This window comes from Balearica regulorum, chromosome 25, assembly GCF_011004875.1.
Source record: "Balearica regulorum gibbericeps isolate bBalReg1 chromosome 25, bBalReg1.pri, whole genome shotgun sequence".
NCBI classification, from domain to species: domain Eukaryota; kingdom Metazoa; phylum Chordata; class Aves; order Gruiformes; family Gruidae; genus Balearica; species Balearica regulorum.
Genome location: NC_046208.1, coordinates 6,795,552 through 6,815,653, shown reverse-complemented (window position 1 = coordinate 6,815,653; position 20,102 = coordinate 6,795,552). Strand labels below are relative to the sequence as shown.

Below are 20,102 nucleotides of genomic sequence, written 5' to 3'. Positions count from 1 at the left end.
AACTTTGGTGCATGAATCTGGCCCATCCACCCACCGTCTGTGACGCCCCTCCTTCCCAAACTGTGCTGGCGTTTCTTCTGGGTTATTTAGGAGACCCGCCGTGCTGGGCATGGGGGCATGGGGATGCTCCTGGTTCCTCCAGTGCTTTACAGGAGCAGCTTTGGAGGCAGCTGTGCTGCAGGGCTGTGTGGTGCCATGTGCAGGACCAGGGTCTGCCCCGACACGGGGGATTTCGGGGCTCATCAGCGTAGGGAGAGGGGGGTGGCGCGGAGGTGGGATGCACGGGGTGTTGAGTAGCTAGAGGCTCTTGCTGCTGAAAAAGGAGCTGTAATTTGGATGCGCAGGTGGGGTGGTTTGGGGCCAAGCGCAGCATCCATTGAAAGAATAACCCGCAAATGGGCTGGAGGCCCGGTTTGGATCTCTCCAGCGGGTTCACTTGGAAACTTGTGTATGGGAGAGACCCAATTAACTAGATTTATGGCTGCTCTAGCCTGAGAAAGTCTGAATCCCTTTTAAAAGCTTGGCTCGCTGGAGCCAGACGGGGTCCAGGCTCCAGGTCTCTCAGCCCTGCCCTTGTTACGAGCAGTGATTCGCAAGGCTTAGCAGCAGCGATCACCCCAGAAGTGCTGATTCGGCTGAAGTCCCAGCCTGTCACCACTGCGCTGCTGCCAATTTTCTGGTCTCGCCTGCCCGTGGGGAGCTGATGGCCCCCATGCATGGTGCGGGGCTGCCCCAGCCTGCGCTGGTTGCGATGATGGGGATGGCTGCGGTGATGAGGATGGTGGGTGCAGGCAGGGGAAGGGGCTTCCTTCCCTGCTGCAACCACCTTTGGAGCCTCCTGCAGAGCCATGCTGTTTTGCAGGAGGGTCCAGCAAGGTATGAGACACGGGGTGGCCATGCCAAAGTGGGGTCTTGCCACTGCTTCTCTCACTGTGTCCCTGCAGGGCCCGGTGCTCCCTGGGGGGGCTTGGACCATGTGTGGCACATGCTGTCCCCACCAGCGCTGCCCACTGTAACCCCATTGCCTCTCCCAACGTTTGCTGCTTGGCCTTTCCTCCCTCTGCCAAGGGCGAGCGCAGGACACGCTGGGCTGCGTCCAGCCTCCTCCCCGCAGCCTGCCCAGGGCTACGTGCGGGGCAGCAGCAAGCAGGGAGCCCAGCCTGCCCTGGCAGGAGTCAGGGATGAGGACCTGCCCTCAGGGATCTGCAGCATCTCCTGCATGTCCCCAGTGCCCATTGGCGGGAGGCTGTGTCTCCGCATCCCCGGGGAACAGAGCCTCCAGCTCCACCAACCCCGGGGGCTGCAGCCTTCACCTGGGGAACGGTGGTCATGCTTCTCCCCGTCGGTCTGCTTGGGGTGTTTGGGAGGCATGGGTCAGCTGTCCGTGTACCCAGGTACCCTGCATGCAGGGGTTGCAGGGATGGGGCCAGGCCGGAAAACAAGGCCAATGGTGGAAGCCAACACTACGGACCTGGCAGTCACCCTGCAGAGTCCTGTTCGCAATCTCTGCTGCTCATTTAGCCTGTTTGGTAGCTGTTGGGGGGGAAAGAAGAATTAATTAAGCCACAGAGAGAAGGATTGCAGGTTGTGACCATCCCCCTGCCCTGCCGTCCGGGAATGTGAATCAGAGCTGGATGTAAGAAATGCAAGATAAAGCCATTTTACTCCATATGGAAAGACTCCGCTGTCGGCGCGCCAAGACGCCGGTAACTGAATTGCACGCTGCAGGGTACACGCTGGGATCCCGGGGGCTTGGCACCGGGCTCAGGGTCTTGGGTCTTCCTCGAGGCTGGCAGCCCAACTGCGGTGGGCTCTGGGTGCTGGAGCAGAGGGTTTGCAAGGAAAATACCAGCTACATGATGCCTGGGCTGATTCATTCATAAATGCAGCTGGGAGCACGGGCTAAGGCAACGTGGTGGGAGAAGTGTGTATATGTTCAAGGGTTTGTGGAGCTGGGGAGCTCGGCTGGGCTGGAGAAGTCCCACAGCCTCAGGAGAATGGGCTTTTTTGCAGAGTTTATTAGTGTATTTTTCAATGCACTGGAAGGAATTGAGCAACCAGTTAAAAATGTTTCATGGCCTGGGGAAATTCATTGCAGCTACTGTGTATTAGGGGCCCACTGTAATGACTCAGAAACACCACGGGGCCTTTTACAGCAAATTCCTGCTTGCCACTAAAATCTTTATTGGGTCGCCAGGAGAAGGTCTGAGTCTGATCTTCTGAAATGAGATGGGTTGGGTCGTAGGGGGGCAAGAAAACGCATGTGTGAGTGCCATGCTTGTGCCGAGCATATGAACACAGGGGCAGACGGTGCATCCATGCGAGCCCAGCATGCTTGTGCCAGTGTTGGTGTCAGCTGCTGCCATCCTCGTGCCTTCACATGTGCACACGGGCACATGTGCAAGGTCACAGGCACAGGCGTGCACATGCACACACACACCTTTCTGCAGGCGGAGGGGTTTTGCTACCATGTGGCCCGCACCTGAACATATGCATGATGCAAACGAGCGCTCGGACAGTGCGCACACACGCGCGGTTTCTGTGCCAAGGCACATGGGGCACACGTGTCCCATGGACGCGGCTCTGCCTGGCCCCAGCAGGAGCTGTTGGCCACATGCTCCTTTGAAATGAGCTGTCACGAGCCATTTGGAGTTGATGATTTCCTCATTCCTTGACGTACTTGGCCACGTCGGCAGTGCCTGGCTGTGGGGATGCGGCGGCGTCCCGTCGTGCCGGCAGAGGAGCTGCCACCACTCGCTCTTGGAGGTGATGGGAAGGGCTGGACAAGGGCACAACCTGGAGCTCCCCGGTCTCCTCCTGCCCTGATCCTGCAGTGCATGGTGCGGTCAGACCCATGGCACGCAGCACCTTGCCCTAAGCCAGCCATTCAGGGCATGGCTCTCTCCTTCCTCCTCCTCCTCCTCCTCGGCTGCCTTCAGCCACACATCCTGCCTCACCGATGCTCCTTCTCTCGGCGATGGTACCTGCTGCTTCCCTGGTTGTGCAGGGCAGGAGATGGGGGCGATGGGCAGCACGTGCGTTGGGGCTGGACACCAGTGGGTCGAGGTCCATTGTCGTGTGGCAGGCAGCACTGCCCGGTGTTTGACACAGAGGCAGGCGATGGAGGCCGTGCAGGAGAGTGCTTGCAGATGATGGGGTGGTCGGGGGCAGGCTAGGACTTCCTGCCTCAGTTTCCCCATGTGCGAAGCAGAGCTGTATTGTGTTTGCTGATGTTGAAGAGAACGCTGAGCTCAGTTAAGAAACGAGCAGCAGCGGGGGCTGGGGGAGGCCAGGAGAGCTGCCCAAGCACGGCAGCAGGCAAGGGCAGGTTAGACCCAGCCTGGCACAGGGGAGAATGACTCAGGCAGCAGGACCTGGTGGTCTCCCTGTGCGGGGCTTGGGGAAAGTGGCTGCATCTCGGGGCTGCCCTCTGCACGGCTGGGCTGGGGGAGCACAGGGCTGGACCAGCACCCCCTTCCTTCCATGACAGCAGGATGGAGCCAGCAAGAATGGCAGGGAGCTGCGAATGGGGCTGCAAGCCGGCCTAGAGCTGGGGTGGAGGGGATGGCTGGTCCCCAAGCCTGCAGCCCCAGCAAAGTGGGGAACACTGGGGGACATGTCCCAGCCGTTGCTGCCGGGAAAATGAGCCTGGCCAAAGCAGGGTGTCCAACTGACCCCACCGCAGCACAGGCTGAGCCGTCCGTGCTGCTCCCCACTCCGGCAGCTGGAAACATCTGGCTGCGGGAAGCTTGCTAAATCAATGCGGGGAGGAATCCAGAGCGCTCCTGCCGTTCCCACACTCCAGCCTCTCCCAGTGGCTCTGGTTTCAGCTCGGCTCTGGCATGCTGTGACTCAGCCAGCCCTGAGACAGCCCCCGGCCCCTCGCTGCACCTGGAAAACAGGCTGCGGGGAGCCTGGTGTCACCACCCCAGCCTGGCACAGCAGGGACAGGCAGTGGCACTTCAGTGCTGGCAGCAGTGTGGCCAGCAGGACATGTGCCAGAGGTGGGCATGCAGCTACTCAAGTCCCAGTTTGGCTCTTTCCCAGATAAGAGCTGCTGCTTTTCCTGGGGCATCTCCAGCAGTTAGAGTGACCTGGACTGTCACCCAAAAACTGGGGGTCAAGGGAGGAAACGATGCTGCACATGGGTGGCCGATGGTGCCGCAGGTGAAGCTGGGTATGGGGGTCAGTGCCATCGCCCTGAAACGCCAGGGCTGAAGCACTCTCTGGCCCTCCACCAGGCACCTGAGCCCTTGGATGCTTCTTCTTACGTTGGGTACCCTGGGGGTCCTTGCTGCAGGGGGTATGAGCAGCAGCGGCGGTGGCACCTGCGTGCCAGCCCCTCTCTCGGTGCGGCTGGGGACACAGCGAGTGTGTGACCCGGCCCCACCGCTCCTTGGGATGAGGGTGGTGTGGCAGCCCTGCTGGCAGCAGCGCCAGGCCCAAGCACTGGCTTCGTGCCTGGGGGAATGGCTGCGGGTGGCCATGGGGGAGGCAGCCGGGGTGTTTTTGGGGAGGGAGCCGTGCCCGGGAGGAACACACTGCCAAGCTGGCAGTGTGGTGGGAGCTGCTGGTGGCACCAGGGAACAGCGGTGGTTCTTCCATGCCATCCTGCTCCACCCTGCCCTGGCCCACAGGTATGTGTGTGCTGCCTTCTACAGCTGTGGGAGCGGGGCTCAGGGTGGACGGCACCCACCGAATGTGGCCAGGGTAGAGGAGCTGAGGGTGCTGAGCCCTTCCCTGCATGGACCCACCTGGGCACACTGGTGGGCATTTTATTGCTCTTCCCTAAGGTTTGGATGTGCCTCCCTTCCAAAGTCTTCCACTGCCCTGCTGACTGCATGTGTGGGAATGGTGGACTTGGCCTCAGGTTTCTGCCCTGCCATTTCAAGCCTGAAAACCTGTCTTCCCAGGCAGCCCGAGGGCAGGACCTGGCAGCTTTGAGGTGCCCGTGATCTGCCAAGATGGCCCTTTCTCCTGCCCCACCGGAGGGGCACAGTCCCCTTGTCCCCATCTGCAGAGCAGGGTGGACACTGGCCTCTGCCACCAAGGGCCGTTTGAACCTCCTCTGCTCTCTGGCTCCATGTGTGCAGCCCCCTCTGCTCCATCCCTCTGTCCCTCTGCCCTTGCTGCCAGCACATCACCATCCTCATCCCTGCTCCCCAGCCCACCTGTGATCCCGCTGCAGCTCTGGAGCACCGGTCAGAGACTCTGGGGCAGACCCTCCTTGATGGCACAGTGCCTTTGATTAACTTCTCCAATGTGCACAGGCCACAGTGAAGATTAAATAACAAGTTCATGGCTTGCCTCCTGCTAAGCCTTGTTCTGGGAGCTGGACCAGGCCAGTCAGACACACGCAGGGCTGGGCATCCTCCTCATGCAAACGTGTGTGCCTGCCGCGTTGGGTGCCCTGTGGGCTCACCAGCCCTGCTTACCCTCGTCTACAACTGGTTTTAACCTGCTTGATTTAACCTGTCTCATCGGGGCTGTTACTGCTTGTCACCACCTTCCAGGGTCACGCGTAAATCGGAGCCGCTTCACCAGTTTGAGGTGCTCCTGCACGGGCCGGTGAGTGAGCAGAGTCGGGGAACAGAGCAGCATCACCCATGGGTGCTGCCTGCGGTGTGTCGGGCAGCACGATTGGTGTGTGACAGGGACAAGGAGATGCGAGCCCTGCTCGTGTGCCATGCGCATGGCCGTGCCGTTGCAGGGAGCCTGCCGGGGCGTGTGCCGGTGGTGTCCCCTTGGTCCCTGCATCGCTGCAGCTTACATGGAGCTGCTGCAAATCCCGAAGCGCTGGTTGCCACGTTACATTAGGAGGAGCCACATCCAGCGTCCCTGGCGCCCACTGTCACTGCGGTTCAATGGCAAGCTGCGGCTGAAAGGCTTGAAATCAGGGATCAAAGCGGCAGCGGCACGGCTGTTAGCTGCCGGGGGCGGACATCAGGGCTGTGGGGGCTGGAGCCGAGCTCGGCAGTGCTGCCAGGGGTATGCCAGGAGTGACGCCCCTCCTCTGTGTGTGTGGGGGGGTATGTGTGCACACACGTGTGTGGGTGTCTCTGGGGGTGTGTGTGCACACACGTGTGTGTGCATTTATGTGCAGGTGTGCATGCACACGTATGCACATGTGCATGCACGTATACACGTGTGTGCACAAGTGGTTGTGGTGCAGGTACATGTGTGTGCACACGTGCAGGTTGGGGGTGCATTCGTGCATGTGGGTGTGCACACCTGGAGAAGTCTCAGGGCAGCTGGAGCTCGGGGGTTTCCAGCCCTGGGCCATGCCCATGGGGGGCTTGGTCCTACCAGCTGCTCCAGCCCCCAGCAGAAGCAGCCGCCTCTCCCCGGGCACGAGGCAGGAGTTGCACAGCTTGCACCGCTCCCTGACATCTCCTCGGCTGCTGCTGGCTGTGTGCTGGATGGTGCTGCTGCAGTGCCTGAGTCCCCAGGCCAGACCACCGCCCGGGCCTGGGGGATGCAGGTTTGAGGATGTTCTTCCAGGATGGCTGCTCCTGCGTGGTCCCGTGGAGCAGGATCATGGTGCTTTGGGGCCACCTGACTGTACCTGCCCTCCTGTCCTGTGGCCCCACTTGGTCCCCCCCAGCTCATCCTTTCTGGATCAGACATCCCCATCCCAGCTGTAGCACCCTTGGGGGTGGCATTTTGTGGTGCTGCAGCACCAGCCCGGTGCCAGCCCTGCCCTGTCCCCTCCCAGCAGGCAGAGCGAGAGCTGGGGGGCACAGCCATGGGCAGAGGGGTGTGGGAAGGGGCTGGTGGGCACAGCCGCAGGCAGAGAGGCACAGGAGCCATTCATCCCTTTAAAGTTGCCACCTTGTCTCTCCGCAGACCCCGAGTCCCAGAGGAAGAGGACAGTGCAGAATGTGCTGGACCTTCGTCAGAACCTGGAGGAGACCATGTCCAGCCTGAGGGGCTCTCAGGTGTCTCACAGGTGAGGCTCCAACACCAGAACCCCCCCACCCCTTCCCCACAACCAGTGTCCTTCCTGGGGCAGTCAGGGAGGCTGGGGTGGCCGGGAAGCGGCTGTGCTCCAGGTGAGGGCCATGTGCGTGGGAGGGAGCTGGCCCCGTGGCCTGGGGACTCTGCGCACGGGGGCTTGGAGAGATGCCCCCAAATCTGTGGGGTGTCGTGTGTGGGGCTGCGGCAGAGCCCCATCCCTGGCAGCGCTCTGGGCCCAACACTGCCTTGCGTGCTCTGGGGTGGTGGGGATGGGTGGTGGTGGCACTGAGGGGCCAGTTGCCCCCAGACGCCAGGCAGGGAGTGAGGTCTGTTCCCGGTGGTTGGGTGTCCCCGTATGGAGAACCAGAGGTGACGGTGTCCTCTGTGCCTGCCCAGGTTTGGACCAGAGCCTTCATCTCCCTTCATGACTCAGTTTCTCTACTCTATCTAGAGGTGATGATGGAGAAACCCTCAGACAGAGCTGACCAAATGCCCAGCAGCCAACAGGCAGAGGTGGGGTACCCTGCCCAGACTGGGGCTGGCAGCACCCCAGGGCTGCAGCTGTGGGGACAGCAGGGCTGGGGACAGGTGGTGAACCAGAGCAGAGTGTCTGCCTGTGTTCAGAGCTCTCTCTGACACGTGCCTGGGGCTCCCTGTGCCCCGTGGGTCTCTCGCTTGAGACCACTACAGGGTTACTGCTCTTCTCTGGACGTGCTCAGGGTCTGCACGGCAGCTCCTGCCTGGCTCCCTGTCAGGGCTGCCAGCGGTGGGCCGGGGCAGCGGGTGGGGAGGGGGCATCTCCCCAGGGCACCCTCCACCCTGCTCGTGCAGCCGCCTTACCAAGCCTGGGCTTTGCAGAGAGGCTGTGTTGGTGTCAGTGAGTGGGGAAAGCCAAGGATGCAGCGAACATCTTTCTCCTGGTGTTTGTTGCCACCTCGTGGTCTCCCTCGATCCTCATTTTTGTATTGGAAGGGGCAAAAAGCAGCAGCTTCCTCCCTCCCCCTTCACCCACCACTCATCATTACAGACCTTCCCTGTGTCGCCCCTTGATCAGCTTTGTCCAGGAGGAAGCAGCCTGCTTGATTTAGCTCTTCTTAACCCAGAAGCTCGTCTAGACCTTGCTCGTCCTTGCTGCACTTTCTGGATCTTTTCCGAACCGGAGGCAGCAGAGCGCTGGGGCAGTGGGATTTGCATGGGGCCACAGCGATATTCCCCGAGCTGGCCATTTCCTGGAATTATCCATTACAGCTCTGCCATCCCTTTGCTCGGCACAGGAGCTGGTTCATAGCCTGGCGCTGCTCATGCCGAGTCAGGGCTGTTTTGTGTTCACTTTGCGTTCACTTCACGTTTGCTTTGCATTCACTTTGCATACATCTGTGTCAAACTTCACCCACCGCCTTCTCGCCCCAGCGCTCAGCTCCTTTGCAAATCCTCTGTCAACTCTGGTCTTAGGGAAATAGGGCAAGGATATTAAGGGTGATTAAAGTGGTGTTGCTGGTGGGTTTTGACTCTTTGCTATCACTTCATCTTCTTGATGAGTTATAAGTACATCGCAGGGCGAAGGCCTCAGCCAGATCCTTGCGACAGAGAAAAACAACTGCCGATAGCCCAGGGATGCCTACCTCTGTGTTCTGTCCCGTAAGCGGTTCTTAAATACATGAGGATCTTCCCTCTAATCCCATGGCAGCTGAGTTTATTTGGAAGCTTAATCTGCCTTTGGTGAGGGCGCTCATCCCCCACCTCCTGGTAGCCTGCGGCAGCCTCGGCAGCGTGCTCACTGCATCCCTCCAGGAGCTCCACCGCAGTCGTGAGCCGGATTTTCCTTTACCAAAGCTGTGTCAGCTCTTCCCCGGTATGTCGTAATTACACACGTACCCACTAATTCTTCTCTCAGGAACTCTTCCTACAAGCGTGTCCGATATGGATGTCATCTGCAGTCCTCTGGATGTGCCCAGCATCGCCGGTGTCCCTGTAGCTGCTTTGGGCTCTCTCTTTATTCCTTCCACAAACTATTCCTTGAATTTTTCTTGTTCTCCTCACTGTATTCTTCTATCAGCGGCTGGGGGCTCAGCTTTTGCTGTTTCCTCGCTAGGACACAACTTTGTTCCTGAAAGACGTCATCGTATTTCTGGCAGCCTTTGCACCCAGCTGCAGGGCCGCACGAGCTTCCTCGGGGGCTTGCCTTAGTCCTGCCTGGAGACATGGTTTGCATCTGCTCCGAGCCACCAGCAGAACATCCTTAAATAGCCTTTGTGCTGCTGACAAAAACTGAACCCTTTTAGCTGCCCTTTTTAGTTCCACTTTAACAAACTTCTTAGTTTTTTTATGTAGTTCCCTGTTTTAAATTCAGTGCTGCAGCCGGGGTTTGGCTTTTGGTGCTCCTGCAGGAATGTTTAATCCAAGCTAGGGAATAGCTTGCTGATAGTAATGTTTGGAGCCAAGAAGAGGGCTGTGGGTTCCCAAGTAGCTGCTCCAAGAAGTAATCATTTTTGGTGTCTAAATTTAGTCTCAGCATCACTCCCCGACATGTCGTTTGCCCAAAATACACCCCGAGGGGTGCAGGGAGTAACTGAACTCCCTGTTCCTGATGCGCTTGTGGGCTCTGGGCTGGCTGGAGAGCAGCATGCTTGTGGACAGCCCCATGGGGCCAGGCAGCCCTGTCTCAGGGTGTCCCTTCCTGCCCAGACGTGGAGGTTGACTCTGCGGGGGTTTGGCGTGGGATGCTGATGCAGGGACCTGGTCCCTGGTTTGCCCCTTGGCATCCTTTTGCTCACAGCCTCCGCTCCCTGGCATGGCCCGCTGCCATGTCCCCGGGGATCAGTGTGCCACCACCCCCAATTCGTCCTGTCCTGGGTCTGGGGTGATACTGGGATCCAGACGTTGAAATGCTGGGGGGGAAATGGCCGAGAAAGAGCAGCCCAGGTGAGCACATCTGGGCTTCCCACTAAAGGCTCCCTATTACTGGGGTTCAGCACAACTTGGGTTGGGGCGAGGCTGGTTTCCAGAGAGGCACAGACCCCTCTCCCACCGCCTGTTTGCAGCCAGCCCTGGTGGCACCCCTAGCCCCTGCACCGAGGTGACCAGATCGGGCCACGCAGGGATCATTGCCTTGCTGGGGTGGTTGGGACTGTAGGGAGGCACAGACGTCCCCATCACACCCCACGTCCTGCTCCACAGGCCCTGGGTGGAAACAGGTGCCACAAGACACCCGTGGGTGCAGGTGGTGTGGATGTCCCAGTGGGTCCTGGAGCGTGGGACACTGTGCTGGCACCAGGCAGAACAGGAGGGGACATGCCCTGCCAGCTGAGATGGAGAGGGTCCAGGACACGCAGCATTCCTACACCCACACTCCTGGGAGCCTCTGGCCTTCCCTGGCTGCCTCAAAATGTGCAGTTTTGTTTTCTGAGCACTTGCAGCCCTGGTTTGGGGAGGTGAGGCAGGGCACAGACCACCACCCTAACCCTCCCTGCACCCTGTCCTCGCAGCTCCCTGGAGATGACCTGCTATGACAGCGATGAAGCCAACCCCCGAAGCGTCTCCAGCCTGTCCAACCGCTCCTCCCCACTGTCCTGGCGCTACGGGCAGTCGAGCCCACGCCTGCAGGCGGGGGATGCGCCATCGGTCGGGGGGACCTGCCGCTCTGAGGGCACTCCTAGCTGGTACATGCACGGTGAACGGGCGCACTACTCGCACACCATGCCCATGCGCAGCCCCAGCAAGCTGAGCCACATCTCCCGCCTGGAGCTGGTCGAGGCGCTGGACACTGACGACGTGGAGCTGAAGTCAGGCTACATGAGTGACAGTGATCTGATGGGGAAGACCCTGACAGAGGATGACGACATCACCACAGGGTAAGTGCCCGTGCCGGGGCTCTCCTGGAGGTTTCACCATGTCCTGTTTGGCGGAGGGGCACTGGGTGCAGCAGGGATGAATGGAGGAGCATGTAGATCATGGCTGATCTGGCAGGGTGTATCGTGTCCCCGCATCCCAGGAGATGCTTTCCCACTGGCCAGGCAGCGTAGCCCTTGCAGCGCTGGTGACGCTGGGCCAGCCAGGGTTGCTCGGGGCCAGTGAGCCCCCAAGCTGGGGCGTGCTGCTCTCCCGGTGTGCAGGAAGTGTTCAGCTTGATCTGGGTGTTCCCAGAGGAGGGGGCTGAGAGAGGCATGTGGGGTGTGGCTGCAGGAGCCCTGGGCCAGAGCCCTGCCAGGGTAAATACTGCTGCTTTCAGAAGCACTCTCCCAGTTTACACCACCAGGTCTGAGCTGCTGTCTCTGACCCTGGCACTGCACGGATGTCCTCTGTCGAGCCAGGAGTGCTGGTGGGCCGTGATGGGACAGGCTGGGTCAGGTCTCAGCTTCCCAGCGAGAACCGGGCACCAAGGTCTCATTGCCAATGGTCGGCACTGTGGTGGAGCAGGGTGCGCTGCTGAGCAGGGTGCGCTGCTGAGCAGGGTCCCCTCCTTTTGGGATCCCTGTCGGCTTCTGTCCCTCCCTCCACTCGCAGGGCCAAGGCCATCTTCTCCTGCTGGGTGAGCACAACTCAGCGCACCCAGGGTTCGCATTTTCTTTCCAGACATGTCCAACTCCAGCTGTGCTGTTGAGGTGCCCCCAGCTCTGGCGAGGGTCCAGCATGTTGGAGGTTTCCTGTTTCAATGCAGGAGAAAATAAATAACTCCGGCATTTGAGTTGTCCCAGAGCAGGAGGAGGTATTTGGCCTCCTGACAGTACTGCTCCAGCCCACCTGGGTTGGCCATAGTCATGTCAGCTCATTGCAGGACAGAGCACAGCCCATGGTTTCACACCCGTCCTGGGGACTAGCACTCCCCAGACATGGCCCTGAGGCACGTGTTATGGTTGTGGAGGACACACCACGGGGTGCTTGTGCTGGCCTCCGACGCTGCAGTCCTCCAGCTCAGGGGCAAGAGTGTCTGTGGTGCCACAGGCGTCAGACTTGTCCTCCCCACGGGCATGTGGGGTGGCCTTGGGGGGCTGCCCTGTGCTTGTGAACAAGGGTGCCTTGTGCTGGCTCAGCGTGGATCCTCCTGGGGACCGTAACCCATCACTTGACAGCCGGAGGTGGTATGTCACCACCTTCTGCCACTGGCCACCAGACTGCGGGGCCTGATGGGTGATGGAATGGCTTTGGGGTACCCTGGATGGCGGGGGCCACAGCGGGTCTGGCTGTAGGGGGTGAAGGGCTCCCCTGCTCCCTGTCTTCCTCCTATCTCGTCTTGGAGCCACTCATGCAGGCAGATAACCTTGGGGTGCCCTTGGCTGTGAAGGCAGTGCTGGGAGGGGGTGAGCCTGAGCATCGCTTGGTCTCCATCAGTGGGCAGAGTGCGGGCAGGGTCAGCCCCGGCGGGACCCCCATGGGCTCAGCCCTGCACACTGCCCTGGGCGGGATCCGCTTCTCCTCCCGGGAAGGGCCAAGCTTTGGGGAAGGAGCCCTGTGCGGCCAAGCTTCCTGCGAGGTCCTGGCAAACCACAGTGCCCCAGTGCAGGTGACGCTTTCAGCGCCACCGTGAGCTCGGCCAGCACTGCCACGGCCGGGTGCCACAGTCCCTGTTCCTGCACAGGGTCCCCAGCATGATGCGCTGGATGCACCCTAAGGGCAATCCCCAGTGCACTGCTAGTGGGTGCAGAGAGCGGCTGGGCGCCCCGTGCTGGGTGCCCCGTGCTGGGTACCCCTCCCCAGGGATGGGTGCAGGAGGGCAGCCGGGGCAGCACAGGACCCTCTTATCCGCAGGGACGTGTCCTGGGGATCGGCCACATCACTGGGCTGTTGCTGGCGCACAATGTGCGGTGATTTAGTCACAGCTCTGTGGCCCCACAGCAGGGCTCGGGGGGGTCCCCCAGAGCAGGCAACATGACAGGGCGTCTGTCCCCAGGGGATGTCCCTGGCTGGGTGCTGGGCATGCAGGGTGCAGAGCCAGAGTAGGGGAGCAGGGGCATCCCCTCCTCCCCAGGGACGGCCGGGGTGAGGAGCCGCCTTGCCGGCCAGGAGCACTCATCCAGCGCAGCCCCTCATCCAGCATCCTCGGCTGGCTCTGACCTAGAAAGCAAATACCGCCCCAGGCCCCATCTCCCCGTGCCGCTAATGCACCAGGCAGGAGCTGAGCGCCGCAGATGGGGCCATCAGCCCCCAAGCCCGGGCCACCAGGGCAGCGCCTCCCTGCACCGTGCCGGCGTGCACCCAGGCTTGTAGGGCAGTAGGTCAGAGCCAGCTCAGAGGACGCAGTGGCACATCCCCTCGGAGAGGTGTGGGGCCGTGGGATGGGAGCCAGCATCCCTGTGGCTCACTGGGGAAGCAGCCTGGAAGGAGAGAGTGCCGAGGTAGGTGAGGCACGGCTGGCGCACGGGGACTGTCTGCGGAGGTATTGGGGTGAATCTGGCAGGGTGGTGGTTGGGCTGAGCCCAGCTGAGAAGGCAGTGGGGGTCCCAGGGCCCAGCTCAGAGAGGGGGTGGGATGATCAGATCTGGCGGTGAGAGCAGGGATTGACTGGGGACACCCCAGCACTCACAAGCGTTTATCAGCCGAATGTGCCGGCATCCTGGCTCCTTGCCCAGCCATGCCTGCTTGCCTGCACCCGCCAGGCCGGCACTTGCAGCTTCCCTCCACCAGCAACATGCTGCCGGTTTTCGGGGGTGGAAAGCACTGGCTTTGCCCTCCCTGTTTGGCAGCAAGGCCCTTCTTTTGTTCCCAGTGTCACCGTATCCTCCTTGGGCTCCACAGCAGGGCAGCCCTTGGCTGGCAGGGACCTGGCACAGCCCGGGCTGGGAGCAGCCCTGCTGGGATGCAGCCATGCCGCTGCTGGCACCATGGTGTCTGAAGGGCCTGGCACAGGCAATGAGCTCTGGTTAACACAGCAGCGTTCACGGGGATGGTGCTGCTCTCCTGCCTTGTCCTGCCTGTCCTTGGGGCCTGGGCAGGGGACAGCACCAACCCCCAGGCTGTTTCCCTGGCACTGAAAAATCTTCGCTCTCTTCCTTGGCCACTATCAACTCAGGTTCCTACCCGCCATCACTCAGCATGCCGCTCGCTGTTACCTGCCCCTGATGCCAGTCCCTGGAGCGGTACAGTGCCACTGGTGACCAGCTTCCCACCCTGGCAGGGCAGGGGATGTTTCCCAGACCCTGGAGGTTACCCCTCCAAGGTCACCCCACTGGGAGGTCTGCCAACGTGCGGCCACCCACTGCCAAGGGACCTCAGCAGCTGTACAGCCACAGCGCAGCACTGGGGCTGTGATGCAGCAGCGTGGGCGCCTTCGTGTGCAGACCTGTGCGTGAATCAGGCAGCGTCAGAGGAGGCGGAGAGCACCCGAGCGGGGATGTTCAAGCCAGGTTTTGCCTGGTTTCGTCCCGGCCACGTCCTGCATGTCCAAGCGGTGCCACCCCCTCCATGTGGAGCTGCTGTTCCCCGGCGGTGTACTGCAGCTGCGTGTTGGTGAGTCTCCCACCGTGCTGTGTGTGCTCGGAGACCTGATATGAACAGCTCTGGAGGGTCCTGGGTGCTGGTGCAGGAGCGGGTGAGCGTACATCACCCCCGGATGTTCCCTGGGGCCATCTGGGATGCGGTGAGGAGTGAGCAGGGTGCTGCGAAGCTTTGCAGTGGTCGGGAGCTGGTGGGGTGTGCTGGCTCCTACCCCCGAGCCCTGCCTGCCTGGGGTCATGGGGCTTCCCTCCTCCCACGCAGGACAGGATTCTGGGCTGAGAGCATGACAATAGTGTCGGCTGATGCCTGCTTTGTCCCACTTTGCCATGTCTTCTGGACTTAGAGAGCACCCTGCATGATGTCATCCTTTCTTCCACCCTCCTTTTGCTGGAGCCTTCATCAGCCAGCCTATTCCCCACCACTTCCCCACAAATGGTGATGCTGCCATGAGGGCACTGGGCTGCTCTGGATGTCCCCAGAGGGGTCCGTCAGGCCACCACGCCTAGTGCCACGGGCTCAGCAGGGTCTGAGCACCTCCCCGTGGTGCGCCTCATGCCACAGGGCAGTGCAGGGCACCAGGTGGGGGTTGAAGGGACCTGCTGTGTTGCCTTGGCTGTGCCTCAGTTTCCCTCGGTCCACCCTGCTGGCTATGAGTGGGTCGGGGCAGGGTGTACCAGGGTTGTGGCAGGGCAGAGCCGCTCTTGGTGGGGTTTGTGGGGTGCAGAGGAGGAGGAGCACCTCTCCCTGGCTCTGGTGTGCAAAGTGACCTCTGGAGATGTGAAACCTCAGCTCAGCCGTGTGCCCCGAGTGGTGCTGGTGGGAGGGGCAGCTGCCCAGGTGAGGTCCCCAGGGACAAATTGGGACAAGCTGGCTCTATCCTTGGAGCTGCTCAAATACCTCACAGCGGCAGCCTCCCCGTGGGGATGCCCAGGCTGGGCTCATCCTGCCCCTCTGGCAGAGCACAGGTGCTGCCGGGCCTGATCCTGCCATCCCCAAGCACAGGGCTGGGAGAGTGGGGAGGGGGTGAGCAGGGCTTGCTGCTGAGTCAGCACCTTCTCGCTGCAGTGGCTGCAGGAGCACTGATGATCTGTGTGCACTGTGGGGCCCCAGGCATGCAGGTGTTGCTCCGGAGTTGATCCTCGAGGCTGTGCATGTCCCATGGGACATTCAATGCCTGGGGAAGTCCTTGTGCGACCCTGGGACCACTGTGATTTGGGCCTCGGTACACCCTTTTGGGGCCTCGTTTTTTGTTGGGGGTGGAAAGAGAGGTAGCATTGCATTCCACCGCGGTGGTGGAGGGTGTGAGCTGGGTACAGCCCCGGTTCCATTCATGCCCATGAAATGGAGCCGTGGCAGTAGCCTTTGGCATCAGGACCGTGAGGTGCCCTGTGGCTCAAGGATCGGCACGTGTGTCTAGCTTATGGTACACCTCGGGCACTGTCCCATGCCACCACGATGGTGCTGATGGCAGCCAGGTGCTGCAGAGCCCACAGTCCCCTCCAGCAGGGCTGGGGGCTACCAGCAGCATCCCCCCTGGGAGGGATGCTCTGGAGCTGGCACCCACTGTGCTCCGGCTGGCCTGGCTCTGGCTTCCTCGCAGCTACTTGAGCTCGGCACAGCCCGGAGGCGGGAGCAGATGTTTGGCTCGGCTCCCCCAGAGCGGCAGGGGAGCAGCCGCCCTCCTATCCGGCTCCAAGCGGGATTGGTGCTGGCGCTCTGCTCCCTTCCCTCAAACGCCCCTTGCTTGGTGTTGGCCGGTCCGACCTGACCCCTCGCCACCATCCCGGCGAGCTCGTGAAGTCATTTCTCGGCGGGGATGTCCCGCAGGGCATGACCGTGGCCCCACACGTGGCCCGGCGTGTGTGCGGGGCCCCAGCCCAGCTGGCTGGGGGGGCAGCGGGGGAGCGGCTGGGGAAGTGTTGGATAAATATTTGCTGCGCTGTGCCGCGTGCCGGGGCTCGGCGGGGTTCCTCCCTCCAGCTGGGAACGGGGGACGGTCCCAGAAAGGGGCCCCAAAACCCCGCTGGGCACCGCCACCATCGAAGCACCCTTCCCCTGCTCAGCGTTCCAGCTGGCTCCTTATTTTGGGGTTTGGCTCAAGGCACCCAGCGCGACCCCTGACCGAGGGGCTGCCCAGGCCGGGCTGCTGCAGCAGCAGCCACACGGGGTGCATTTTGGGAAGGGGATCCCAGGGTTGTGAGGCTTGGGGGGTGCAGGGCAGCTGGGGGTCAGCGCACACACAGGATTTGGGAAGCTCCTGGCCTCTGCGGCTCATTGGTGGGGCTGGGTGCGGACACAGAGCAGAGCCGAGCCCAGGGCCGGACCTCACATGTCCACATGCCCCAGGGAGAGCTGCTCGAGGGGATCTGTCCTCCAAACCTGGCTGCCCACCCGCTTGCCGCCTGCAGAGCTCAAGACCTGGCTTTGCCACTTGCCACGTGCCACCCTGCTGCCTGCGAAGGGGCCTGGCTGCTGCGGGCGGAGGTGTCCGAGGCCACTGGCTTCTCCAGACAACGGGAAAATTAGGAATTTCGCAAGCAGGCTGAGTCACATCGCTCCCCCACCCTGGTGCTGCCCTGGGACTCTCCAACTGCTGCATGCGGCCGCTGCAGCCCGCCATGCTGCTGCGGTGGCCCTGAGCAAGGCTTCGTGTGTCACCCTTCCCGAAACAACTGGAGATCCCCGCACAGGGACACACTTCCTCTGGGGTTTCCGCAGCTCAGGATTGGTCAGAGGGGTGAGCCCGCGTTGTTCCCCCCGCAGCGGGGCTGGCTGAGCTCAGCAGCCCCGCTGACATGGCGGCCAGGCGTGTGGTTTGGGTCCGCGGCTGATCTCATTGCTGCAGGCGGACGAGTGCTGGCTGACACCCCCACGGCATCGGCCTCGCTGCCTTGGGGAAATCGTACCCTGCTATTACTGCGGTCTGCAGTGCAGAGCTGGAGCGAAGGCGCAGACCGACCATGGGTCCCCCCTCACAGGGGCCACGCACGCTCTGGGTTCCTGTGGGGGGAGTCCCCCGCACCGCTCAGGGGTCTGGGGGGCCAGGGACCAGAGGCAGTGCTGCCTGGAGGGCAAGGGGACTAGACCGACTGCTGGGATGTGATGCTGATCCTCTTTTCCTGCTGGGTGAGCTCGGGCGAGTCAGATCCCCTTCCCTGCCTCAGTTTTCCCATCTGCAAGGTCTCTGCAGCCCCCTGTTCCTCTGAGCACGGCTTCAGGGAAGAGTGCCAGATCCTGGTACCCGAAATGCAAGTGGGAAACACCCAGGGTAAGGGTAGCCTGGCCCATGGCAGGGGCTGGCGCTATCTGGGGATATACCTGGAGCTTTGGGGGGAGCCTGGAGGGTGCACAGGAGTTTAGGGGGGTCTGGGGAGAACTTAGAGGAATCTGGGGGGTCCTAAGTGAGTCTGCAGGGTTGTCAAGGCATATTGAGGGGGCTTGGGGCTGTCAAAGGGGCATGGGGGGCATGCAGGGGGCTGTGGGGATCCTAAGGGGGTCTGGGATGTCGTGATGCCCTGAGGCCATTCCTGAGGCAGATGTGAGGGGGAAGCAGAGCCACCCCTGCCTGCACCCATGCCTGTGGGGAGTCCCCGACTCCCCCGATCGTGATTTATGAAGCTAATTGTTTTTTCTGCCCCATTAAATGGAGGAGAAAGGAGGAACGCAAGAGCCCTGGCTGTGCTTGCACCTTCCTCGCTGGTCCTGCCAGAGCAGGACGAGGCTGTGATGGGGGACGCCAATGGCACATCCACAGAGCTCCCTTGGTGCCAGCGACCCACAGATGTGGGGTGTGGAGACCCCCTAGTGCAAGCCCCATATTTCCTTCCCTGCAGTGACCACAGCAGAGCAGAGGGAAGGGTCAGGGCCAACCAAGAGGGGCTCGCTTTAATTCAAGGTGGACTTCAGCTGGGCGGCAGGGATTCGGCAGCACCAGCCTGGCAAGGACACAAGTGCCGGGTGCTCCCACCAATGCCAGCAGGTCTGTCTGCCATGCGGGCAAGTGTCTGTGCCAGTGGGAGACAGGTGAAGCAGGGGGACTTCGAACCCTCCGGCTCCAACAGCAGCTGATGCTGAGAAACAGGCTGGGGGTGCTCCTCTGCAAAGGGGTCTGTGCTGGTGCTGGTGCTGGTGAGGCTGCTGTGAACAGCGATTCTCTGCCATCATCTCGCACCAGACTCCTGGCTCTGACGGTGTGGAAGCCGCCTTTCCTGGTGGCTGTTGTGCCGGGTTGTGCCGGGCTGGCTCCCTCTGCCACCCTGGATGCCCTGAGTCCAGATTTGGGCCCAGTGAAAGCCAGACCTGCTCCTCCGAGCACTACCCGAGCCGGCCGTGGTGGGGCTGGGGCAGCCAGCCAGGAGGAGGGGCAGGAGGGGACGGTGTCCGGCATTGTGCCGGGCCGGAGGGACCATGGGGATGCGATGCTGGACAGGCCGTGCTGCCGCGCCCATTGGCGCACGCTGACATGGGGCCATCACCCCACAGCAGGGCTGGCTGCCTGCGGGAGGTACTGCACCGCGCCGGGGTGGTGTCACTGCCGGCCTCCCGGCCGTGAGCGCTGGCCAAGGGCCGAGAGCTGCTGCAGGGATGGTGAGTGCAGGCAGGGTCTGATCGGTGGCAAAGGGGATGGTCGAGCACTGGAGAAGTCGTGTATCCCTGGCTCTCCCTGCCGTGCCATGCTGCAGCACCTCGCCTTGCCGGGGCAAGCACTGCGTGGCCGAGCGATGAGCGATGGGGTTGTGCGGCGAGGAGGGAGCCAAGAGGCGTTGCCGTTGCCTACGAGGAAGGCGCGAGGAAGGAATTACTTATTTCCCAGCCCGCAGGGACCAGGTCTGTTTTGCCAAGGCTGCCATTAACCCTCTCTGCCCGCCACGGCCAGGCTGGCCAAGGTGTCCCTGGTGTCACCGTCTGGGCCAGGATCCTGCCCTGGGGCGCAACTACTGCTCTGATGGGAGACAGAAAAAAGGACAGAAATAGGCTTTTTGGTGGATGAAGCGCAGAGCAGTGCAGGCACGGGCGCCCTCGCAGGAGCTGAGGGCGGTGGGAGCAGCCATGCCGGCACCCCTGGGGCTGGGCAGGGGCAGAGCCCCCCGCGGGACCCACAGTGGGAGCGGGGAGCCTTTGGGCTGGGGGCACTGGTGCCACGTCGTGGGCTGGAGTGGGGGGCACCGGGGCTGCCTTTGGGGATATGGGTGGGGGCTTGGGGACTCTGGGGGCAACAGGGGGGCCCCGGGCTGAAACTGGAGGGGGATGCTGGGCTGAGGCTGGCGGGCACCAGGGACGGGGGTGGGGAGTCATCGGCTGGACTGGGGGGCACTGGAGATGGATGTGGGGACATGGCCGGGGGGCTGTGGGCTGGGATGGGGCGGTACTGGGACGGGGACCCCGGCCCCATCCTGGGGGGGGTCGGGGGGGTGGGGGAATGCGGTCGGGCCGGGTCTTGCGGGGCCGCTGCCGCTTTAAGGCGCGGGCAGCGCGGGGCGGTCCCGCCACCGCCCCTCCCGCCCGCGCCCGGCGGGGCCGCGCTGCCGCGGGCAGCACCATGCTGCGGGCGGGGAGGCCGCGCCGTGCCCCGCGCCTGGCCAGCAGGTACCGTACGGGCACGGGCAGCGCACCGGCACCGAGCCGAGCCGAGCCGAGCCGAGCGGGGCGGGCGGGCGGGCGGGCGACCGAGCGGCCGGAGACCGGCCCCGGCAGACAAAGCCCCGCGCCCCGGG

The 20,102-nt window shown here is 62.3% G+C and overlaps 1 protein-coding gene across 1 annotated transcript in view; it reads left to right on the top strand.

The window, feature by feature from the left end:
* NAV1 (neuron navigator 1) overlaps positions 1-20,102 on the top strand; it is a 59,660-nt gene that overhangs the window by 23,644 nt on the left and 15,914 nt on the right. Inside the window, 2 exon segments of the mRNA XM_075776168.1 lie at positions 6,847-6,949; positions 10,443-10,808. Of these exon segments, the coding sequence (XP_075632283.1) occupies positions 6,847-6,949; positions 10,443-10,808 (469 nt within the window).